Here is a 26,032-nt window from a genome sequence, read left to right as displayed (position 1 = left end):
TTTTCCAGCTGGTACCTGACGTGCAGAAAGATATTATATACACATCTGTGTTAGTCCTCGAAGGAATTAGCTTGAAGTATGGGGAAGGTTAAGTGTTAATGCTGCAATGGCTCGAGGCGATGTCTGCTGACAGCTGTGATGAATTGTTTTCAATGTACTTGTATACCACTTACACAGGGGTTTCCTCATCATCGCATATGATAATCCCCATTCATGCATGGCCACAGTTCTTCTTTATTGCCTACAAAAATGTTAGCATACTATTTTTTTCTTTATTTAAGCTGCTCTTTATTCGTATGGTTGTATCTTTTCATTTTCAAGAAAATAGTACATCCCATTGTTTTCACTCTTTAGTTACTTTTACAATTTGATATAATACAATTCACACATTTTCCAGTGAAGTAGCAACAGTGAAGACGTCTGGAGGAGACTGTATTCTTTGAAATCTAAACATAATATTAGCTTGCATACTACACATTCAAATGTCACACATTTCAAGAGATCCTAAATGAAGTGAGTGTAATATTAGACCCTTTGCATTTGTCCATTTTTATTTGTCCATTTACTTTGTCCAGGTTTAAGTTGTGATACATCGTGCTTCCACTGGAGTGTACCCTTGAGTTAGCATGAAAAATGTAGTTGAGATTGATGGCCAACAAGTTTATCTGCTGGTTTCATTCAGTCCTCCAAAACTTCAATACTATCCACAGTTAGTTCAAGACACATGTCCCCCTGTGTGTTGGTTGGATGCAGTGGAATGATTTGTGTTGGAAATCTTGAGCTCCTTCCACTTTAGGAGCATCATCATTTGTTTGGACGAATTAAGGCCTGCTGTGTACAGTTGGTTCTTGCTGATGAGATGTGGGGTTGCTGAGGTCCAACTTTTTCCAATTTTTGTTTGTTAAATTATGGATAGAGTGAGTGCTGACACAAGAGACACACAAAGTGAGAATATCAGAATGTTTGTCTCTGTTCTACTCAATCACTTTTGAACTTCAAGTATGCCGGAATAAATATGTGGATTAGTTCTCAGTTTGCTATATCAACAATCACATTCAGCACAGGGCTGCATGTTAACTTTTTAGGAGGTAGGACTGGTGCTACAGAGAGATTAAAAGTCATGTGCATTGACAACAATATAAACGCTCAAACTGCTGTAATAATAATGTTTTGAAACATGAATTCACATCAATTTACAGTTTCATAGTTTTAGCTGTTTAAAAACAAAGTACCAAAAAAGTTCAAACATTTTAAATATTTTGTCAGTAGATGCATGAGAAAAAAAATTAAACAAATACATTAGAAAAAATTGAGATATCAACAACAACCAAAAACAAACAAACAAAAATGAATTATCCTGACTGCTCACTAAAATGGTCCCACGCTTGCTTATTAAGCCTTTTTAAGTCTTTTTTTAAGACTTTGTTTTATTTGTATGTTTTTTTTAACCATATTTGGTTCCATCAAAAATGATATTTCACAAGAGTATGCTTACACTGGCTGACATGGCGACTTTTGCAAAGTGTCATTTGTCTCAAGACTGTCTGCCCCACACACACACACACACACACACACACACACACACACACACACACACACACACACACACACACACACACACACACACACACACACACACACACACACACACACACACACACACACACACACACACACACACACACACACACACACACACACAAGCCATGGATAAACATGCTCAGAAGTCTCTTTATTATGGGATTTTGTTTTGTTGCTTTAACTAATATGCACTTTACAAACATACACATGCAACAAGCAAACCAATTTATCAAAGCTCAGCAAAGAAATCAGAACAGGATGTGAAATAAGGTAATGTAATTCTTCTTTGCTGAAAGCAAATTTCTTGGCTTAATAAGCATAATGCCATATGGCCTGATGCGCTGTGGATGACACCGCTAGGATCAGTGTGTCACAGTTCATTTGCTCTGGGCCACACATGGACTGTGGGGCCTACCGGGATGTCAGTATTGCCTATGTATGTATCTATTTTCATGGTTGTGTTTGGTGTGTTACTTACATTAGTGCTTCTGCTGTGGCACTGAAGACTTCCAAACAGATGGTCTGTAAATTTCTGTCCATCTTTTTGTCTGTCTGGTATTCTTTCTCCTCAGGCTGATGGATTCTGGGGTGGTGTGTTGTAACCACAGTATAGTGACCACAGCATCCACCTCACTAGCACAGGCTCAGCACGACCTGAGCTCATAGACAATAATTAAAGATGAGAGAATTTATTGGATTTTGTGCTTTAGAGTAAGTCAGTGATAGAACATATGATGATGTGTCACACAGTCAGATTAATACATTGATCAAGGCCCTTTCTGAATGAAACAAGCCTTTTTTTGACTGAAAATGAGTGTTGAAGCATTTTTGCCCTTTCTGAGTTGTGACTCTAAATGCAGCTGCTGACATGCCTTGCAGAGACACTATGCTGAATTATAATTTACCTTTCATTGCCATTGACATCTGTGGCAGCAGTGCCATTTGCAAACTGGATTGTTGTTGTTGTGGCTGACGTGCTGCTCATTTCTTGTAGCACAAAGTTCTGATCTGTTTGACCTGCCCTGCAGGAGTCAGGAGTGTGGCCACACAGTAGTGTCACCTCTGTAAGCTGGTCTCTGGCTGAGATGAAGAGGAGAGGATAAATGAAAAGGTGTGAATGTTTGGGGTACGTATTTTATTATGAGAACACATTTTGTTTGTCATAAATAACATGGATAAATAAACTGATGCACTTGAAAAATGCAGATTCTGTATATTAATTCCATCCTTCTTCAGCTTTACCTGCTGTTACAATGGGACATGGCTGGCTGCTTCTCCACCTGCTGTAAATAGGGCATTGACATCTTAGTAGATGGGTGTAGGCTGACCTGAAGTCCCTGTTGAGGGCTCCATAGAGGATAGGGTTGAGGGCTGAGTTGGCATAACCCAGCCATAACACAAAGGGAAATTCTGGTACTGTGTTAGGGTCTGGATGCTCCTTTAGCCCCAACACTGTGAACAAGAGGAAATAAGGCAGCCAGCACACCACAAAAGCCCCTATCACTGCTGCCAGTGTCACTGTGGCTTTGTGCTCCCGCAGAGCTACCGCTGTAACATTAGAAACCAAAGTGGTGTTGGTGGGAGGGTTATTCCTGCAGTCGTAGCTGGTGATGCATGTGGGACGGGCACTGATAATGCGCTTTGCCTGTGCTCGTGCAATGTGAAGTATTCTGAGGTAGGTCCAGCACATTGCCACCAGAGGCAGGTAGAAGGTGAGAAGGGAGTCGGTCAGTACGTAGGGTCTGTTCAGCTCAAAGCGACATGTCCTCTTTGGAGCCCACGGCCCATGGTTTTGTACTGTCCCATTAACGGTGTTCCACCCCATTTGGATGGGCAAGAAAGATACTGCCACAGACACTGTCCAAACGGTCGCCATGGCCACGGCAACTCTCCAAGGTAACACTAGTGAGGCATATCTCAGGGGCATAGTCACTGCCAGGTAGCGGTCCACACTGATGGCCAAGAGAGTGAGGATGGAGGCAGTGCAGAGCATGACATCCATGGAGATGTAGAAGTTGCAGAAGACTGGGCCGAATGGCCAGTCATCAGTGAGCTGGAGGAGGGCGGAGAAAGGGAGCACCAAGAGGCCGAGCAGCAGGTCTGTCACAGCCAAAGACACAATGAAGCAGTTTGTGAGGCAGCGGAGGCGTCGAGAGGCACATACAGCCAGGCACGCCAGCACATTACCAGCAATAGTCAGAAGGATGAGGAGAGATAGGATGACACCCAGTATAATTTTTGACAACATTATTGCTGGTACTTCACTGGAGACAACCTAATGACATCATGGCAAGTGCTTTACTTGAACCATTTTCTTTTCAGATTTAAAATAGATGTATTCACATTATAATCCTTAAGCATATGTATAATGTTATTAAATATGTTCACTCTGAGTGTCTGGTTGTTCTGACTTATCAAGGTGCATTCAATCTAATCTCAATGTCTCCATGGTCAAATTGACTAAAGATCTTAGCCACATGCGATCCCTATGTCTTGCTCTCTCACCTATATTGTATAATTAACCTCACTATTTGTTGTTGTTTCTGGACCTTAATCCCACCCAATCTATCTTTTATCTATGCTGTGCTGTGACTGGACTACACCAGCATTCCTATTCACACTCTCAAGGGAGTCTTGCAAGAAGTTGGTCGAACTACATTTGTCTCTTGACAAATGCTCCTACTGAAAACTGCAAATCACACTGAAATGTCTGTGTTGGCTGTTCAACAGCTTTCTGTCTGTGTGGTTGACAGAGATCCATGGCTTTACGTTGTCTTCAACACCATCTTCTATGGCTGTAGTGACACCTAGTGGACAGACATGAGTAACACAGTCATTGGGACAGCAATTTCAGCTATTTTACAGCCATGAATTAAACAACAAAGAGCAGTTAATTTATCTTTATTTATTATTACTGACATCTTATGTACAGTATAATGTTTTGATAATTCATTGTTGGTTTATACATGTGAAACACAAATTCTACATAGTTCATGTGCCTGCTCTTAAATTCAAAGCCTCAAGCTCTGCTGAATTATGATGGCAAAGAATTCAGCATGTGGCTGCCATAGTTTCAGTTAATCTAGAGACAACATTGAGGATTATGACTAGGACTGTGGTGTTTTTTTAAATTCATGTATCGATAAAATGTTTCAACATGTGCAACTGATTTCATGACCACCATTTTCTAAATGAAATAGGCAATAGTACAGTTGCCATTTCAGCTTATGGGAATTCCAATCAATCTATAACCATAAACCAAGACAGAAGAGGACTTTTGTTGTGAGCACAGTATTTGTTCCTGGCAAAAATTTTGATGCAGCAATGTGGTTAAGCCTTAGAGTAAAATTCTTTTTAGATTCCTCAAAGTGTCACATGGAAATATTGAGTTAGTTATGAGATATTTGGGCTAGATGATGAGAGCTGCCTTGTCATATGATTAGTCCTAATGAAAAGATTCATTGAATCTAATAAATACTATAAGTTGCTAAATAATAGCCATAAATCATAAACATTTTTTAATCAAATGGCAAGTAAACATAATTTCGTCTAGTTTGTTGGGTAAGACCTTTTCTCAAATCACAAAATCATGATCTAATGGATTTTGTTACTTTTTTTTTTCATGGACCTTGTAGCAAGAATAACAGAGTGTAATTTGTCCTCTGTGAATTTATTCATTATTGGCATGCACGCATGAGTTTGTAATGTGTGCTTGGTGGAATGAGGGTAACGACTTGATAAGTGTGTGTGTGGAGTACATGTGTTTGCGTCAGTGGGTGGTGGGTAATGTTTGCTCGTCTATTTTCTAACAGTAATGGATATCGGGACATTTGCCAGACTTGGCCCAGAGCCACTCACTTATCACCTCAAAGAGAGCGAGAGCCATCGAGAGACTGACACACTGGCAGACACATTTCTGTCACTGACTTGCTGCTTTGAACTTCATCCAGAGCAAACACTGATAACACATCCACTAACATATCAAGTGCAGCTCTCAAACACACATGACATCTCAGGCTCAGAGACCACAGACTGAGACTGACCGAGACCACACATTTAACACAACTATTTTCATCATCAAACTCTGTCTCTCTCACTGTCAGTTACTTTCTCGAATTTGTCTGTCTCTCACAGAGACACTGGCTCATACAAACAGTTGGAATGAGGTTTGGCTTTTACCCAACGTGGCTGTGAGGAATGTCCACATATGCACATGTAAAAGTTTTTCAACAAATATAACCTTGTCTTAACCCTGGGAAATAATGTATATGTATATATGTGTGTGTGTGTGTGTGTGTGTGTGTGTGTGTGTGTGTGTGTGTGTGTGTGTTCATACAGGCGTACTTGTTATCTGCCCTCAGCTAAATGCATTAGTTCTTTTTCCCATGTTACAGCGTATGAGAGCATAACCATATTCATTTCCTGTGTTTATTTTAGAATAAACATTGGCGTTTTTAATAAAAAACATATTAATATACAATCTTACCCACTCACTTACCAGGATGCACAAGGCATAACTTTGAATGCATTTGCATTTCATTAGTGCTATGCCACTGTGGCATGTGGGCTATAGTTACAGTAAAACGTAACAGTTAGTCATTCATCATCAGTGTTGAGAAATATCATATCCCCCCATAGTAAATAAAGCATTGCTCTTTTAGACAGTGTGCTATTTTATTACTGACCATCTGTTTTCAGTCACAAACTTCTCATTAATTGTCCTTAATGGAACAGTGGCAAGTGTTTGTATATACAGTACCAGTCAAAAGTTTGGACACAAAGTGTGTCCGTATTTTTGACGAGTATTGTATAATCACAGACACACACACACACACACACGCACGCACACACAAACGCACACACACACGTACACACACACGTACACACACACGCACGCACACACAAACACACACACACACACGTACACACACACGCACACACGAACACTAGCACGGAACCGAAAATATATGCCTTAGTAATGGATTTTGAAGACTGTAATGGATTGTAATGACTGCTGAGTGCTGTGTTTTCTACAGGATGTAAAGACTGTTCTACTTTAAGGGGGTTTCTGCAGAATGATGCTTTTTAAAAATGTTTTTAAGAAACAAAACAGGGTTTATGAGTGTTACGGTGCTGCTTGAAGGGAGCAGTCCTGCAGGACTTTTCTATCAATGTGTCTCTGTGTTATTGAGGTAACACCTAACAGCTGTTGGGTATACTGTAAGAAAGAAGTAATATTAAGTGAACAACTATTAGCAGCTCCTTCCTTCCCATGTCCTCCTATCTTCTAGCACAAGGAAGATGCAAATGAGCTAGATAGGCTTCATTCTGCGCTATCTACACCTTCCATTACTCAATAAATGATCCGCTGAAAAGAGCCCAATTTGGGTATTCAGATGAAAGGCAGGCAGAAAAGAACTTGGAACAGTGACTCTTTACCAGACATGGTCTGGGTACGGAGATGAGTAATGAAGTTATTTAAATCTCAACTAAGAGTCACTGCCTCATTTAACATACTCTCAAAATACCAAGTGTTCATTCTGTGACCTTTTTACAAGCCAGATGTGTCTTTTTTAGAAATAAATGGCCAAGAAGTATTTGAATTGGTTAATTCTACTCTTTAAAATCAGTGCACTATTGAAATTATCTGTCAGCGGGATTCAAAATCAAAGTTTCACATTTTGCATATCTGCCATCCAACGGGTGATAGACAATAGGGCAGTGCCCAACAGTGACGCACTAAACCAAATGGCTTTGGTTTGGTTTTTCTGTGCAATGCAGCTAAAATGTGTGGAAAGCTTTGTGCCAACAGTACTGCACAGCATAAGTGTATTTCATGAGTTCATGTACTTTTGAGCAACAGAATTTTTTGGCAATAGTTGATCAACTGCAGGGTGGATTTAGCATTTTGTCATAGACATTTTTGCATAGGTTTGGAAAGAAACACATGGAATTTTTAACAAGGTCATTTAAAACATTTAGTTGGTGGGCCCTGTATTACTGAAAAAACTACAGATGTTGAAAACAACTTTCCTTCCCTGCATGCAATGTCCATCAGAGCAACATAATCCAATCAGACATTTGAATACTTCATTATCCTGATATAATTCAATTGAGCAGCAAATACTTGGCTCACTCACTTCCTCTACTTTTGCAAAGAAATCTATAGCGGCTTGTTTTTTGTGAACATGCAAACGCCTATGTGTGGGTCTGTACGTGTGTGCTTGAGCATCTGTCTTTCTGTTTGCCTTTGTTTTGTCTTTGACCAAAAGACCTGCGAAAGAGTTCTGGGAAGGTGGGTTGCTTGGTAACAATTGTGTGTCCTCACCAGTGGAGGGAAGCTGTGGAATCTTCACAAAGTGTGAAAATAAAAGGCAATAGAGTGACAGTTACACAGACAGGGGGGATAAGATGCATAAAATATGCATAGACACTAACAGCATGACTTGCTTTAGCGGACACACACATATATACACAGAAACGAATTCAGGTAACATGGGGATCATAGATTACCCTCATTATGTCAGTGTTGACCTTACCACACTTCTGTAACGACAACGTTGCAGCTTCTGTATAGAATGCCTGAACTTAATCAATGCTTGTGTGTGTGTGTGTGTGTGTGTGTGTGTGTGTGTGTGTGTGTGTGTGTGTGTGTGTAATTAGATATACATACTCGACCAGAATATACACATTTCCTGTCATATTTCTTCGTGTCTGAAACTATTTTGTACTGCAGATGTTCTCTGACCAAGTTGTTACTTCACCACATCCTCTTATTTTATGCTTATGGCTGTTTCAACTGATACAAACATAGCCTTTACACATTTAGTTACAGACTCCATTTAATTTGTATCATTTACCTTTTCTCCAAGTTGCTACATGATAATAGTGATTTATCTTATTAGCAATGAATGAAAGAGTTTACATTTCCTTTTCTAAATATTTTCTTGTCATATGATTTGCTTGTATATTCAGACTGTGAGCAAATCAGATAGGTCTTTATCAGTATGGCTTTTAATAGAGTCAATTATTAATCTGCTAATTTGCAAACTCTGATCTACCTTTATAGAATAAGCAAATGAGCATAAAGTTTAGTTCAAGCTCATTGCCTGTTTTTAAGAGCTGGGTATGTCCTTTTCATCTATTTTTTATACTGCCTATCTATGTATCTACAAATAGGCCTGTCTGTCTGCATGTTTGACTGTCTGATGATGTGTTACTAGGGCTATTCACACTGTATTTCTCTGTGAAGTGAAAAAGTGAAGTTCATATGTAGAACAACTTCAATGTATGACACAAAAGTAACAACATGAAAAAGATAAATTCCCTCTCAAACACGAAATAATCTCACTTCCTCATTTGCAGGACTGATTAAATGACCCCATTGTATATTTGTCATTGCGCAGTGTTCACACCAGTTTAAGGAGTGACTCATTCCTCAGGCAAACTCTCTGCCTCTGCAAAGCTATGAATTAAAAAAAAAATGTTTTCCTATTGTTAGTATGCTATTAATTCCCTATAACTCACTGAACAGACAAATGTACCAGGAACTTCTGATGCTGTGAGTCTGTTCATGACACTACGCATTCTATACCACATCTTTTTTTCCCATCTGAAACTGCAATTAATGGTAGCTAATAAAATTACTAAGTATCATAAGTTTAAGTCAGTTAGTGTTAAACAAGAATTCAACTATATTTTCAGTTATTGTATTGTTTAATGCAGTAAGTAAAGCATATTAATTTAGTTAGACACTTACATTTATTCTGTAATAGTATTTGACTGCTGAAATGTGCACCAGTAAATCAGTGCAGACACAGAGCAAATTCTCAGTCAAAGTTAATTATGTTGTCGCACAACAAAGACAATTGTAAGATCTGAATTTCAACACACATCTCTTTTAAATTTGATTATATTGCATGTTTTCTAGTCAATTTAAAGTATGAATTGATCAACTCACCTCAGAGCTGTCTTGCTCTTTCTGTGGCGACCACCCAAGCTACTCTGCTCTGCTTACTGAGAGACTAGAAAACCACAGCCTCGCTCATTTAGCGTGCATATGTGTGGAGAAGAGACGTAAGCGCGCGCGAGAGAGAGAGAGAGAGCGAGAGAGCGAGAGAGCGAGAGAGCGAGAGAGCGAGAGAGAGAGAGAGAGAGAGAGAGAGAGAGAGAACCAATGACTCATATAAAGCTCTTTCTCTTTTTCTTTCACTCTGTCTCCTCCTATTGTTCTTCTCTAACTCTTTAGGGTAATTTGCTTTTGAAATTATTTTAATAGCTCTTCCAGTCTCTCATCATGCCATCTAACTTTCATGCTCCAGCTGCTCTGATAAAGCCTCCTCAACATACTGTTGCTTTTGGAGCTGTATTACCTGAATAATCAAAGCAACCTGTTGCATTCAGCCCTAATGAAATCACTGGCAAATAAGTCCAGTTTATTGTAGGGAGAAAAACAGAAAGGCATGGGATTCATGTATGCACCAAAGTATTTTTTCCTTTCTTTTCATTTCTCATGGCTCTGCTCTCTAAACCATACACAGTTAAGTAATTTAAGGATTCTTTAAAAGCTCGATGGGTAGATGGCTTTTGGATAAATCTCTGAGAATTGGCACCAGTTTGACTGGAGTGATGTCAATGACCCCATAGGTCGGAGAGATTTCTAAATCCATCTCCCTATTTCTAGTGCAGCCTCTCTCTCTGCCTTTGTATGTATTTTTCATGTGCTTTGGCTTGTGATGAGGCTTCTCTTTCCTGCCCAGTATCAATTCATCTTCCGGGTATTCATGAGTCATTATCACTTCTCTTTTAATTCCCTTTGTCCATTTTTGTCTCCCTTTTTCTTATCGGTCTTGCCTGTGCCTGTCTTTGGCTCTTGGTTTCTATGGCCTTGCTCATATCATGGGTGGTCCTGAATGTAGTCTCAGTGTGTCTCTTTTTGTGCCTTTTCTGACTGTTCCTCTTCTCCCTCGTTTTTATTCCTTTATCTGTATGTCACCTCATTTCTGGCTTTTACATTTGTCACTTTTTCTTTTTCTCTACACACCTTTAAGCTCCACCCTTATTTCTCCTTGTGAGTCACAGTAACAAGGTTCCAGTTTTGTACCACCACACAGTGCCATGTGATAACATATCTTTCTTTATCATTTTTTTCTTTTTCTTAGTCCGTCTCTCCTTCTTTCTTCATATTACTGCCTTTCCTTCTCTCACTGTTCTTTGCTAACATACTCAAATTCTGTCACTCATTTCTAAGTGTCACCTCCTCACATGCACCTACTTGTTAATGTGTCTATGCTCACTTTTCTGTCAGTGACTCTGCCTCATCTCATGTTTCCATAACAACAGGACCCAATAGACCCTCTGATGTGTCAGAGTTGGTTGAGGATAACTGATTGGCAATCTCAAGTGTGTCGAACATGTTATTTGTCATTTGGCAATTTTCAGAAGGGTGACAAATGAAAGGAAAAACCAACACAAAATGTCTCATTAAGTTGTTGGGACACCACATGCTGCCAAAACACCTTCAATCTGCCTTGGCATTGATTCTACATGTCTCTGAACTTTACTGGAGGGATAAACACCATTCTTCCAAAAGACATTTCCTCTTTTGGTATTTTGATGATATTGGTGAAGGGCACTCGTCGGTCCAAAATCTCCAACATTTGTTCAATTAGACCTGGTGACTGCGAAGGCCATAATTTATGATACACATCACTTTCATGCTCATCGTACCCTATAGATGGAGCCATTGTGGTCCTGGAAGAGACCATTCCCATCAAGATATTTCATGATAGGATAGCGGTGATCATTCAGAACATCTTTTACAATAATTTGCAGTGACCTTTCCCTCTAAGGGTACAAGTGGGTCCAAACCATGCCAGCTAAATGCCGCCCACAACATAGCGGAACCACCAGATCCCCTCACTGGGGGTCAAGTATTGAGACTTGTACTAATAGACTTCAATGCCTATGGGCCTCAGAGTTCCCATGCAAGGTAGGGTAAGGAAAAGACCATTAATTTAAATTGGTAGCGTGTCAAAAGGCAGTTGGCAATGGTGCCGCAAATTCCATTAGCATTGTACATTTTTGTTATGGGAAGTTAAACTGCAGCTCCCAGACTAGGTCAACAGTGTGTTTAAAATATGCCATATCCTGATAAGATAAGATGATGTAATGCCAGGGACTACCACAAAAAATAAAAGACAAATGAATCAGAGCACTACCGCCCTCTTTTGGATTTGTAAAGGAATTGTGTAATGTTTATGGAAATTAACAGTATTGTAACAGTCTTTAGCAACAGGAAAATACACCCAGCGGGCACCTTGATGTCAAATTGATGTCAGAATAATCAAATCAAATCAAATCAAATCAAATCAAATCAAATCAGACATCAACGTTGATTTGATGTCTGGAAACAAGGCAAAATTGATGTTGCATTGATGTCAGAATAAAACTGCTCTCTATGGACACCCACGATCTACAAAAAGTATTTTTGCAAAGGATGTGATTTTGTTCTAATTTATTTAGGGTGATAACAGACAATTCATTTTTCAAAAAAAATTTAGAAAAATTATCTCAACATTTGAGATAATTATCTCATAAAACAGGGACATTTTATTTGTTTTAATGAATGCCACTAATCAGAAGAAGAAGAAGAAGAAAAAGAAAAGAAGAAGAAGAAGGAGGAGAAGAAGAATATCATCTATCAAGATCATCGTGCCATTGTGTCTCTGATAGCCACGAGAACACCCTGTTGTTGAAATCCTGGCGAGTAACTTGCATTCCCGTTATTGTATTGTCATTACTAGTATTACAAACAATACATTTTAAAGGGTGTAACGTTAGTTTTTCAAATCACAGACATAACGCTAAGCTAATTGGCTAGCTAAAGCTAAGGCATGATCATTTTATTTCGTCTACCAAAATTGAAGCTAATTACGGAAGTGTATTGCTGCCACACCAGAAAGAATAAAAAAACGGATCAGTATCACATTATTACCATAGACTGTATAAAAGAAATGGACGTAACATCCATGATGTCACCTATTGGTTTGTGGACTGCTGCTCGGAAGCCAATATTTTCAAATCTAGGCAGCGCCATCTTGAAAATTTCAGGTGCATGCCGGGAAAAAAAGAACAGGAATTCTACTTATATATGGGCATGAGGTGGAGTCATGGGCGGAAGTATGGGCGGAGCCAACGGTGGAGCCATGGGTGGAGCGGGGAGGTTGCTATGGTTGCGAGGGCTGGATCTCGAAGACATTGGTCAATCAACCTGTCAATCACGACATAGCCACGCCCTAATGCATACCCTGCTTTATCGTCATCAGGGAGGCCAAAATTTCACAAATGAACACCAGACTTCATTGAAGAAGGCTTTAAACTAGCGATTGAGACCATAAACACATTTTGAAAACGTTTACTGAGGTTAGAAATCAAGTGAGAAATTGGTGAATTCTCCATTGACTTGTATTGAGACGGAAGTCCTTTTGAACACAAAACGGTCGCCCCCTGGTGGCCTTTTGATGGAATGCAGCTCTAAGTTACTTTCGCGTTGGCCTCATTTCAGAGGACCGCAACTCCCCGCCTGGTTATAACGTGATAGTTTCTTGTTATAACATAACACTTTTCATATTATAACAAAAAACTTTTCACGTTATAACGATATAATTTATATTGTTATATTATGAAACGTTTCACGTTATAATGTGATAAATTGGTCTCAAGCGGAGGTGGACCCTGGTTAATCAGGTTGTGAACTGGCACTTGGCCTTTTTCAGTGAACCGGCATCACTATGGCCCAAAACACACTAAGGGCTAGGGGGGGCGGCTTCCCAAATGGTAATATGGCAAATTAACGGCCAGCATCAAGCACTTGGACAACAGCAGAATCTCGCCAAGCATGAAGTAGAACTTGATCAAATCCTGTAAATGAGCCATATTCCTCAATTAATCCGTTCTCCACACAGCATTTCCTCATTCCCACAACGTGAAGCATTTATGTTATCATGTTATAACATGAAAAGTTTTGTTATAACAAGAAACTATCACCTTATAACGTGAAAAGTTTTATGTTATGACAAGAAACTACCACGTTATAACATGAAATGTTTCACGTTATAACATGATACTGATCCGTTTTTTTCCTGGCGGAGAAACTATAATATATTATTTTAAGCTAAATGTGCAGTTTAGGTAACCAGTTTCCAGAATAATTTCCAGTGTTTTTTATTTTCTTGTATGTAATTTCCATGCGAACGATTACAGTTTTGCAAGCTTAGAGTAAATATGATCACAATACAGCTACTTTTACCCACTGCCAACTGATGCCACAATTTCCTGTAGGCTACTGTAGGCCACTTTATAACCTTTAGAATGACCTAAAGCCAAAAAACAGCCAAAAAGTTTAAAGATTGTTGTATGCAATTAGCTTAGCTAGCTATCCCACTAGACCATCAGTATATTCAATCAAACAACCAGTCAATCAATCTTTATGTCCCCAGGGTGGGAAATTGGTTTGGTTTGCAAACCACATTTGGTAAGATACAAAAACAGTAACAATAGGTAAACCCACAATACAGTAAAACACAAGCAAAATAACAGACAGTTTATACTTTCCTTCCAGGGAAGAATCTCTTTGCAGGCCACCCAAAGTCTAAATAATTTCTTGAGTCTAGGGGAGAAAAGGTATACGAAGAGTTTAGCTGGCTCATGGCCACTGAAACAAAGGATGTTTTAAACCTTTTTGTCCTTTTTGACTAGATGGAAGTGACTCAGTCTCTGAACAAAGGATGGTTTGGGCAAGCCTGAATAGCCTGGCCTTTCCTAAGAATATGCTTATTATAAGGCTGAGGTTCTCATACCACACCACAGTGCAAAAAGATAAATGAACATCCACAAACATTAAGAGTTAACTTTTCTAAGGAAATAAAGATGCTGTTGATCTTTCCTAAAAACAAAATCAACGTGATTCAAAACACAGTTTGTTTTAGATAACTGTCCCATGACATTTGTAATTTGCTGATTTCGGAGCCCTGTATGACAGTTAATGCTGGCTGGAGGGGTGTTCTTGAAATCAACAATCCTGTCCTTTGTTTTGTTAACATTAAGAAGGAATGAATGGCATCATGATACAGATACAAGACATTAACTAAAGCACTATTACCTTGTTCCACCCCCTGTAAAAGGCTGACAATCATTGTATCATCAGCAAATTTTACAATATGCCGATTCTTACACCGTTTGGCAGTCAGAAACAAGATATAAAGAAGAGTGGACAAGCAGAAACAATGTGCAGCACCAGTGGAAGAGTACCTCACTTAAAAACTATCCAGCGAGTTAGATTTCTATCAAGATTGAAAAGTACCAATGAGACCAGAAAGCATACCATGCTGTAGTGAACAATTTAAACAAAAAACGGAAAAGATTCCATCATTATGTGGGTAGCTTATAGCTTTTTTGTGGTGAATGCTTGTCTCTTCACTCATCAACATAATAAAACTCAAACACATCACCCACACAAACCATCAGCTGTTGATAATATATCAATTGTCTGTGTGTCTGTCAAGTTTTGACAGCCTTACTGGTTAAGAGCCAATCTGCCAAGAAGCCCCTTTATATTACTAATGCTACTTTGGTTGTCCAATATGTTTTTATTTGAACTGTTATTCTGTCCTTCTGAGCATACTGGAGATACTTAACATGTTGTCATGTGGACTGATCATGGCTAGTTTTCAACTAATGGAGACTAGTTACAACCACTTACAGTTACAGTACTTAAGATAGATTAAATTGACAGATTTTATGAAATAGTTCTTAATTAAGGATTTGAGTGCCTTGGGATTGTCATGCTGATCGTGAAGTTTGATGTTAAGATTTTAAGATGGCACATGAAGTGTTAAAATGCTAAATGTTTCTTGATGATCCTTGATATAGTTTAAAAAACAAGAACAAAAACTATGTGTCTGTTTTCCTTTTTCTTTTTAGAAGTAGACGTCTTGTGTCCAACAGCTAAACTCTTGGAAATAAAACATTTTTGCATTTTCATAGATTCTGAAATGCTTAATGAGGGAGTCACTACTTAACTGAAATGTCCATTCTCAGTATGTACAAGTCATGCTTGTAGACATATGCCGTTTTTCACTTCATGCCTGAAGTGAAAAACGGCCTTCTACTGTCAAACTCTGTACATACATCATTCTCCACAGTGAAGCTCAAACATCCAATGAAAGTTACAGTAATAACACACATGTTTTGAGTGGAAGGGGACTTTAAACCTTTTTCAATATTCTGCCCATGCCGTCTTTTAAAACAGAAAACAGTAAAATATTAGTTTTATCATCTTCACCTTATCAAGTCTGATTATGGTGTGTTTTCTAGTCTTATTTTTCTCGTTGCAGGGAGAAAAGTGCAAGTGAGGACTTAACAGGGGTGAGCTGAGGTTGTCTGTAAATGAACATGACATCAAGCTGTTTCCTCTGATGCTGCATCTTCTGATTTAAAACACTTCCACAAGAGGTGAGGGATGATGCAGAAAGAGAAGAAGAGTGCACGCTGCATGAGTGAAGACAGTGTAAGCTGGCAATGATTGAAGTCACCTGCAGGTCAACAACTATGTACACTGTGTAGTATCCAGTACGTTTTGATCAGATATTTGACAGTTAATTGTCACTGTTTTCTGTCACATGTAATTACATCTGCATCTTACAAATAGTAAGATGCAGATGCTCCAATCTGTATAACTGGACTCACATGCTACTGATGTTTGACGTTCAATTATAATATAGATGAGGTGATCCAAATGATCAAAATGGAGACTTCACACATTGTGCAGGCCTGTGTGTTCTATAGGACTCCACCTTGTTGTACTCACCCACTTCCCCTTAACTGCTTGAAGGCAGGAAGAGAGGAGAGACAGAAGAGGAAGAGAGGCAAAGGGGGGATGGGCCTATTGCTTTCATTTTAAGCAAAAAAAAAAAATGCAGAAGTGAGAAGTTAAGCAGACACTCTAAAAACAGAGCGAGAGAGAGAGAGAAATTACAAAGACTCAGAGCACTAAGTGGGTGGAGGACTACATGCAGTCATGGCTCCTTGGGCAAGGACCAAAGTGGAGCGGTATGGTGTAGGTAAGTCGGTGTGCGCCCACTTGTGTGTTCTGCGTGTGTGTGTGTGCACATGCATGTTTCTATAATGTTTGTCTGTTTAAACTATACTTGCTGTGAATAAGAATGGGGGGAAAAATAGTTGCTGTCTAACAGGATGTGAGCAGGTGCTAGCAGCCAAATAGATTTTCAGGGTGTACACATTACATAAGAAGAAGTAATCCCTCCGAAGAACTTAAATTCGAAAATCATATTCACCATTTAACTTCAAGGCAACAAAACTCATAAGAGCAAAAGTGGATTGTGTTGGGGATAAAACATAAACAAATTTACCATCTATCCTAAGCTGATGGAGGAATGAGCGGCAGTCAGTGACCAATCACCATGTAGTACACATTATGCAGTGCATAAACACAGAAGTTAGAATATAAATTATTTCCGGAAATGACAAGTTCAGATGTAGAATGATTGATTTTGGCACCAGAAATAAATCCCTGACTGTGTAAGCGCAACGTCTCACTACAATCTGTAGCTTATCTGGTATGTGTGTTGAATATAGCTGAGCCTCAGCATGTGTTGCTGATAGATATGTGAAACAGACAAATCAAAAAATAAAAGAATTCTGACTCCTGACATAGATTCAAAAAGCAGAGGTTCACTAGCCTATGGCAGACAGTGCATTGATTTTTCAGTTACAGTACTTGTAATTTAGTTGTATACAAAATGGGAAAATAATTGTATGTTTTTCTTCCCCCAAGTTCTACTGCTTGTAGGCGTCTGCTTATCACATTAGGGTTGACAAAATGACAATGGGTTTATTAAAGCCATTTACAATCCATTACTGATACTGTATGGTGATTATTCAGTGAAATATTGTTTATCTATTCTAAGCTGAATAGCTTCCTGGTCTATGTAAGACTACAACACAGGAAGTGGAGGACGGAAGGAAGTTAGTGTCACGTTGTATAACTGAATACTGTAAAACAGGGTGGTTAGAGAAGTAGAGATGGTGTATTTTTATGAAGCGTGTATAGGCTGCATATTAAGTGTGTTCACTGTGAATATATATGCATTTAGCTAAGTATTGATCTTAATTTTATCTTATATAGTCATAAGTCTTACTTTATTCAGCAGTCATTTACTGTGTGTAATCTTAATGTTTAGTGCTCAAAGCTTGTGAGCTTGTGCATACAACGCCATTTTCAGTGTTGCATGTAATGTACTAGACAGTGTATTTATGACCAGTTCTTTGCCCACTCTTTTGCTCTGTGCTGCTGCCAACTAGGTTACTTATTTCCTGCTGCCAGCATGCTGCTACCACTGTTGCAGGTGCTCATACAGTCTAAACTAAATCTAGGGCTGCAATAACGATTACTGGTATTTTCATTATCTGAGGATTTATATTTATTAATTAATGGTTAGGTCGATGACATGCCACAGGATAGTGAAAAAGCCCATCACTATCAGAGCCTGAGTCACCATCTTCAGATTTTTGTCCAACCTTCAACAATCCAATCCCAGAAGATATCCAGTTTACTATCACATGAGACAAAGAACAGCTGCCAGTCATTTGTTGAAAAGTTGGAACCGAACTGTTTTTTGCACTTTTTGCACGAAATTTTGCACTTTTCTACACAAATTATACTAAAAGAGTTAATTCCATCCATAAGTAGGCTAACACAGTAATGTGGGTTCCATACACTTTCTGTAATAAAACGTCTAAAAATCTTCCCTGATGGCCAGCCCTGGGACAAAATCCCAAATGGGGGTCTGTTGTCTAATATCAGTTTAGTCCATGATTTGTAAAAGTTTGAGAACCAGTCATTTCAACTCTAAGAAAATAATTTAAAAAGCAAGTTGACACATTGATGCATTGAATAAGCCTACAGTATTTAAAAAAGAGAGAGAAATTTTTTTAAGGATCCCTTGTTGGCTACTTTGGTGGTTTGATAGATAATCTGCAGTTCCGTCATGAGTTGAACTAGGCCTATTACAACTTTTCTCACTTTAAACCTGAACTTACTTTCTTCCATATAAAAACAGTGGATTTCGAGCATTTTTCCAGAGTCACTTGTGAACGGTCAACTGTTTGTGCCTAACGAAAGTGTGTCCACATTTTGTCCTGTCGGGTTTCAGTTGGTGTTTGTGTCTTTGAGTCTCTCAAATACAACCAACATGACTTAATTCATTTTTAATTTCTAAAATGATTTAAAACATTTTTTTTTTAGTCCTGTGGAACTTTGTTGGCCAAGGAGAGAAGCAGCTTTCTCTGGAGGTGGGAGACACAGTTCACATCCAGGAGGTCTGCGATGGTAAGAATATCACCAAACTATTATGATTGTAACATTTCACTTCGATTACATGTTACTTCCAGAAAACTTTTCATATCCTTTTCCAGCATGTTTATTGCTGAAAATCTTATATATGGAAAACCTTGAAATATGTTATTTGGCTGTTTATTCTCTCCTCATATTATAAATCAATTACCAGTGACCACGATAAGCCAAAATGAAAAAATAAAATATTGTAACGCTAAATACTGATAAAATGTGTTGCTATTTTCTCAAAACAAAACCCTGAATTGGCACCATGTAAATTTGTTTTAAAGATTTATCTTATACAGACCATATCTTTTGTAATTTAAGTTTGGTATTTCATAGAAAAGTCATAATGATAATTGGTTCAGAAACAAAAAATGCCTTCTACATTTATATGTAATAATAATGACAATAATATTTATTATGGTAAATATTTTGATGCCAGCAAAAGATTATATGTACTCCTAATTTTTCCTCCATGTTTCAGTTTCCTCATACAAACCCTAGACACTCCCACGTTTGAGATAGAGATGAGAGACTGTTGTGATGAACTGTTTTTGTCTTTCAGAATGGTATAGGGGCTACCTGTCAAGAAACAAGGCTCAAAAGGTAAGAGTTGATAAACCAGACTGTGCATCATATTGATTTTTAACAGGTGATAATTACACATCATATTGAACAGCTCTATTCAGCAGGGAGATTTTCTGTTCTAGTTTTATGGGTAGGAAAGGTGAGAGCTAACACCTTTTTTTCTTTACATATTCCTCTCCAGGGAGTTTTCCCTGCCAGTGTTGTACATCTTAGGGAGGTCATCATTGAAAAACGAGGGTAGGTGGAATTAAATTCTTTATCCATCCCAAACATTTAGATTTTTTTTTAAATTTAGTGGCACTGCAATGTTTATATGTATGTGTGTGTGACTACAGAGATGAGGAGGTGGTGGTTTCTGCAGAAATGCCCCTGGTGAAGGAGGTGACCACCACTCTGAGAGAGTGGGGAAGTATATGGAAGCAGCTTTTTGTGGTAAAAACAAAACAAGCAAAAACACTCTTTATGTATATGAATAAATAAATGTGTTGGAGTGTATCTAACAACATGTGTCTAATTCTCTAGGCAAACAAACATAAGCGTGTGAAGCAGGTCCAGAGGCTGATGTGGGAGCTGATGGAGTGGCGTTCCCAGCTCCTGTCTGGCACTCTGCCTAGTGACGAATTCAAAGAGCTCAAGCAGAAAGTCACCTCCAAGATTGACTATGGCAACAAGTATGTCTGCATGAAAAGTCACACTTTAATATTTTCATTGTTCAAATTGGATCTTTAAAAAAAAAAATCTGTTTTCTATGTGTAACGCATGCTAATTTACTCCTGTCTCACCTGCTGTGCTTCTGTCTCTGCTCCTCTTTGTTTTACCCCTGTGTCCTCCTCCCTCCTCCATTTTTACCTCCACCTGATGCCCTTTTCCCTTTTTCCTTTCTCCACCCTCCATGAATGTGTTCAACTCTCCTGCTCCCTCCCTAGGATCCTGGAGTTGGACCAGGTGGTTCGAGATGAGGATGGAAGCATCTTGGAACCAGAGCGGGCTAGTGTCATCAGCTTGTTTCGGGCCCACCAGGCAGCCACTGCCAAGATCAATGAACGCATCAAAGAGGAGCAGGTAAGGGAAGGATAAAAATGCATTGTGGTGGGGAGCCAGAAGTACAGAACCCAGGAGAGGGAGGGCAAGTTTCTTGGGACAAAGAGAGGATCTTATAGTCATGTTAATGTGAACACAATTACAGCTTAAGTTATTTGGCAACTCCTTTGATATTGCTTCTGTGGTTTGTCTGCATGTGTGCCATGGGATTTGTAATGAAAAACTGTTCCCTTTCCATGGTCAAGATCACATCAAGTAAAAAACCACCCTAAAATGGATATGGGTAGAATCACAATTGAGTCATTTCTTTTGGATTTTTTAAAGCGGGTAGTAAAATCAAACTGTATTTGCATGGTTAATAAAATTGACTTACCAATCATATCTGCCAGAAAAGCCTAATTAAGTATTAATTTCCTTACAAATTGGCTTGACTTAGATTGAGTTCCTTACACCCTTTTTTACAATTCAGTGATGCAGTGGTTTTATTCTCCTTAACCAAACCCCATTCAAGCAATAGTAGCAGGAGCTTGAAGTGAAAGGCTTCGGCTTGTAATTTGTTCTCTTAAACCTGTGTACCAAGTTAACCTTCTAAAACTAATGTCTTCCCCTGCAGTCTAATGTCCAGACAGATCACAGTGGGATATCAGCACGGATCCAGTCCTCTCCCACCCACAGCCTCTACGTTTTTGTCAGGAACTTTGTCTGTCGCATCGGAGAAGACTCAGAACTCTTTATGTCCCTTTATGACCCCATCAAACAGACCATCATCAGGTATCATTTTCATTGTCTGTTTCTCTTAGCTTTAGTCCCTGGACTCATACAGTGAGCTTCAAAGGGTGTTTGGACAGTGGTACATGTATTGTGGATTTGAGGTGATTTGAAGCTTAGGATTAATATGATGTTTAATTGACAAGCCTGTAAATAGTTTCTGTTTAGGCAAATAAACTGTGATAAATGATAAACTGATGTTAACGGTGAAATCTGGGGCGGTGACTAGAAACTCATGTTTTGTCTTTGTTTAGCTTACTGTATATTGACTTGATTGTGCTTATGATGAGAATCTGAATTTAAAAAGTAAGTAAAAATGAAAAATCCAAAGTAAAATCAAGTATATTAATATTTAATATTTAATTGAATACAATTAAAATATGGGAAAATCATGATTAAGTCAGTTTAGCCTTCTCTGTTTCCCTATCACTGCCTTATTTACTATTGAATGAAAATATCTTTGAATTCATGTTAAGATCCTTTCACCTCGCCTTCATCCCTCTAAAATGCACACAAGCTATTTTTTACTCCTCCATTTCCTCATGTCAGTATACTTCTCCTTGTTTTGTTCCCTCACTTATCCTCTCTCCTTCATTGTTGAACCCCACTAAATTAGAACAATGGTATGCCAAAATTAAATAACACAGAAAACACAAATTATAGAGCAGCAGATACTGACTGGCAGGACTATGTGCTGCCTGACAGTGCTGATGCTAAGCCCTGTCACTCACTGTCATACTGGGTATATCTATGCCTCAGCCCCTACAGCTGGAAACATTAACATAGACCTGAATCTGTCCTCTTTTTCTCCATCTATACACTCCACAATTGGATAATCTTGTACTTTATTGACATTTGTCCTACTGTCTAATGTTCTTCTGTCTCATCTGCTTGTATTTTGTTTGTTAAATGCTCAGCTTTAAAAAAACAAACAAACAAACAATTAATTCCCAAGCATTGTCTATCTGTGTGTCTCTTTGAAAAGGGTTTAATGTCAGAAATATTTTAGGGAGGCATCAACTTTTTCTTGGCTTTGATTCATCAAACTGTAGCTGCTCATCTGTGTGTCTATCTTGCTGTCTGCCTGTCTTTCTATTCATCCCCCTGTTGTTCTCTGGTACGTGTTTATATGTCAGGAAAAATGCAATTTGGCATGGAAGGGTTGTAATTTTAGCTTTGAAATCCACAATAGTATGCAGATGCAGTGGGTAACATTAGGGTCCACGGGCCTGTCATTTAAACTTCATTTTCACAAAAATAATGTACTGTCACATCAGTGAACATAATACAGTATACTCATGTACACCAGGCTCCCTGCTCTGTGATTCTCCCCCAAAGAATACCAAAAAATAAGAGACAATTTAATGGATAGGTTCTCAGACTCAGACTGCTAAAACGTCATATTAGCTTCAGTTTAATTTAAGACTTTTACAAAGAACAAGAACTGGATTTTGTATCTTGCATGTCTTACATTGAAATGACTTTAGGAAGTGATCTTTGTGGCCAGTAGGGACAGCAGGAAGCATTACAGTGACTAGTAATCCTTTGAATGCACATATGGGTATGTGAGCAGGTCCAGGTTAACAGGATTAGACAGAGATAGGATTTCTGTCTTTTGAATTCATAACTTTATGTAGCTGTAGCCAAAACAGAATTTCAGATGATCAAGTTGAGTGGATTTGTATATTTTCAGTTCCTGCTTAACCTTAATTGCAGCAGCAACTTTGATAGTGTGTGTGGTTGTATATTAAACATTGTGTAATGGTTTTACAGAACAGTAATGTAACTGAAGTGATGTGTGCCATTTATTTCTTTGTGCAGTGAGAACTACCTGGTACGTTGGGGCAGCAAAGGTTTCCCTAAGGAGATTGACATGCTCAACAATCTGAAGGTTGTCTTTACAGTAAGTGACCAGAGGGAGGCACTGTCACACTGTTTCATAGTGCTACAAACACTGTGAACACTGTGCAGCTTTGGAATTAATGTACTTATTTTCTCTTAGGTGATTGTACTGAAATGGCTTGTCATTGTATTGATATTTTTTGTTGTTTTTTTCCTCTTTCTTTTTTCTTACCCACTGACTCTTTCTGTCCCCTGACTCCACTACTCCTTTTTTCTTCCTCCCATTCCTCCTTCTTTTGCTTTCTTTCCTCACCGTTGTCCTGCTACCTGTCTGCCTTTAACAGGACTTGGGGAATAAAGACCTGAGCAGGGAGAAGATTTATCTGATCTGTCAGATAGTGAGAGTGGGCAGGATGGACCTGAAAGAGACCAACAGCAAGAAGAGCACTCAGGGTCTTAGACGGCCTTTTGGGGTGGCAGGTACTTGAGGAGAAGCCAGTTTTTTTTAAAGCTTTGGTCACAAGTAAATTGTCAGTTCTAGTAATCAAGAGATCTGCAAAGTATTTATGGTATTTATTGCAGTTATTAGACTTACCAACCAAATGTATCTTCGTTGTCACTATACACAGGTATTACTTTTATGTGCCTTCCTCTGAAAACTGCAATACATTTGACAACAGAGAGGCTATCTCATGCCATTTCCAAATTTCAGAAGTGTTTCCTCCGTAACGGCCTGCAGTAGCCTCTTCAGTCAAGTTTACTGTTGTTCTCTGAAGGTCACTTTAATTTTGTCTGATTTGTCAACTGCTGCAGGTATTATGGTCCATATTTACACTGCTCAGTACAACTGCAGTCATCTTTTGAACAAACAAAACTAAAATATTGATAGTCTACTTTATTTTTCCTTGACAATTCTTACAGAAGTTACCGGTGTCCTCATATAACCTCATAAAACTGCTATCATGATGTGTACTGAGGCATGTTTTGCGATGCTATCATGATATGTAGTGAGGCATGTTTTGCTAGATGAGTATGTGATAGAGAGCTTTTTATACAAAATATGTCTTGGATATTGTCAGCACAAACTCATTTGTTCTCTCTGCAGTGATGGACATCAGTGATATCATCAAAGGGAAGATCGAATGCGATGAGGAGAAGCAGTTTTTCATTCCGTTCTTCCCGTATGTCCTATTTTTCCTCATCTCCTTATTTTTCTATTATTTTGTTCTTTCAGAAACTTAAATCTCTGTTCACAGATACTTCATGTGATTTAAATAGTGCTACTGCTTGATGGTGTCAGTATTAGCACAATTTGTTCTTGTGTTCATGTGTGTCTGTTTGGCCACAGGGTTGTTGCTGAAAATGACTTTCTCCATACCTTGCTGAACAAATTGACAACCTTACGAGGAGACAGTGGTGGCCAAGGTACTGTTCTGCAGTTACAGGCTTTCTGTGTGAATTCTCTGCCAAAGTTAGCGTTTCTTTATGCACTGGACTGTGTATGCTGCAGTCATTTGTGGTCAGATAAAATGGCTGTTTCTCATCGCATCCTTGCCTCCTCTCTCTGCTCTGTGGATGAGAATGAAGGACATTATCCTGATGGATAGCAAGCTCCCTTGAGCCGTTGTTTTCATATTACTTGACCTATATTTCTCTCTCACTAGCCTCCCGCCTCGCTGCTAACTACCCCATGTTTATAGTTGACTTTGAGAGCCCCTTCGGGTGACACTGTCTTGTACCACACAGAGTTACCCCACATGTGGGACTGCACTGTTCAGCTTTTATCTTTCTTCCTGCTCCTGGAGGCCCTGGGCATAACCTAGATATGAAAGCACCCAGACGAGCAGATATGAAAGGAGCACCTGAGGCCACCAGATGCCTGGTCTTAACATTACCCACCCCTAATCTCTCCTTCCTCTCACTTTGAGAGGCTTCTGCCACCAACCACACACATATACATACACACATACATACATGCATACATACATAGTATTCCTCGTAGGTGTGTAGTTAGCCTTAAAAATGTGGGTTTGTGACATAGTATAAATTTCACGAAATATGTATTTCCCTAATATAGCTTTCCTTTTTCCCTTTCTGCCTATTCCTTGTCTTTGCTTTCTCACATAATTTATCTGAAAGTGGGAAAAGCTCAAATTCTTCAGTACATTTCTACCTAATACTTTCCTACTTGAAGTCCGTGTAACGTAACAATAAATATGTATTCTGAGTTTGACATACCATAAAAAAGTTTGTTGTAATCACCCTGCCAAATTTGAATGATTAAAAAAATCGCCAAATATTTGAACTTAGGCTTCAAAGTCCCAAACGCTGTGGGCGTGCCCGCTGAGTCCGCTGAAACCCCGCCCCCTACCAAGTGTCATCTGTCAATCAAAGTCACCACCTCTACCCGAAACATGGACGCTACGTCTGAGAGCTTTCTGCAAGCTGCTAGCTCGGCGGCTAACTCGGCTAACTCAGCTAACTGGCTAACTGTAGACTGTAGTAGTAGTAGTGTTAGATGTAGTAATAATAACTCGCCACTAGGCAGGTTAACCACTGAGGAGAACAGACTCTCGGTCTCATAGACATATAAAGAATATTCTTTATATGTCTATGCTCGGTCTTACATAGTAGGGGAGGGACCAAGGTCATGCGTGCACGCCACTACGTCACGGAGTAGCCCTTTTTTGCAGGCTCAGGAAATCAGGAAAAATGAGAGGGTGAGATTCAGCACTGCATAGTAATCAGTCATTTCACGTGTTTTCTGTAACCATTTACCAACATATATAATAT

The 26,032-nt window shown here is 38.9% G+C and overlaps 2 protein-coding genes across 2 annotated transcripts in view; one reads left to right on the top strand and one right to left on the bottom strand.

Moving 5' to 3' along the window:
* Window positions 1-2,199: 2,199 nt before the first annotated feature.
* On the bottom strand, window positions 2,200-3,829 carry hrh2a (histamine receptor H2a). The gene is made up of 3 exons (XM_053324144.1): window positions 2,824-3,829; window positions 2,487-2,661; window positions 2,200-2,235 (listed from the first exon to the last, which is right to left on the bottom strand). Exons 1-3 carry the CDS (start codon window positions 3,827-3,829, stop codon window positions 2,226-2,228), a joined length of 1,191 nt encoding a protein of 396 aa, XP_053180119.1. The 3' UTR covers window positions 2,200-2,225.
* Window positions 3,830-16,621: 12,792 nt separating this feature from the next.
* The window catches only part of LOC128362656 (dedicator of cytokinesis protein 2-like), a 95,763-nt gene continuing 86,352 nt past the window's right edge, over window positions 16,622-26,032 (top strand). The window contains exons 1-12 of the mRNA XM_053323491.1: window positions 16,622-16,703; window positions 18,908-18,991; window positions 19,566-19,606; window positions 19,770-19,825; window positions 19,924-20,020; window positions 20,111-20,259; window positions 20,515-20,650; window positions 21,243-21,400; window positions 23,219-23,300; window positions 23,584-23,719; window positions 24,345-24,420; window positions 24,588-24,664. Coding sequence (XP_053179466.1) covers window positions 16,661-16,703; window positions 18,908-18,991; window positions 19,566-19,606; window positions 19,770-19,825; window positions 19,924-20,020; window positions 20,111-20,259; window positions 20,515-20,650; window positions 21,243-21,400; window positions 23,219-23,300; window positions 23,584-23,719; window positions 24,345-24,420; window positions 24,588-24,664 — 1,135 coding nt within the window. The 5' untranslated portion in view covers window positions 16,622-16,660. The remainder of the gene's footprint in view (window positions 16,704-18,907; window positions 18,992-19,565; window positions 19,607-19,769; window positions 19,826-19,923; window positions 20,021-20,110; window positions 20,260-20,514; window positions 20,651-21,242; window positions 21,401-23,218; window positions 23,301-23,583; window positions 23,720-24,344; window positions 24,421-24,587; window positions 24,665-26,032) is intronic.

The sequence above is a fragment of the Scomber japonicus genome, chromosome 8, assembly GCF_027409825.1.
Source record: "Scomber japonicus isolate fScoJap1 chromosome 8, fScoJap1.pri, whole genome shotgun sequence".
NCBI classification, from domain to species: Eukaryota; Metazoa; Chordata; class Actinopteri; order Scombriformes; family Scombridae; genus Scomber; species Scomber japonicus.
This window is presented reverse-complemented; position numbering and strand designations above follow the sequence as displayed.

Bases quoted from the DNA above. Each gene is read 5' to 3' on its own strand.
- hrh2a (XM_053324144.1), bottom strand. From the start codon at position 3,829: ATGTTGTCAAAAATTATACTGGGTGTCATCCTATCTCTCCTCATCCTT. The intron at 2,662-2,823 runs GTAAAGCTGAAG...TCTTCATCTCAG, and splicing joins ATGTCCCATTGTAACAGCAG to CCAGAGACCAGCTTACAGAG.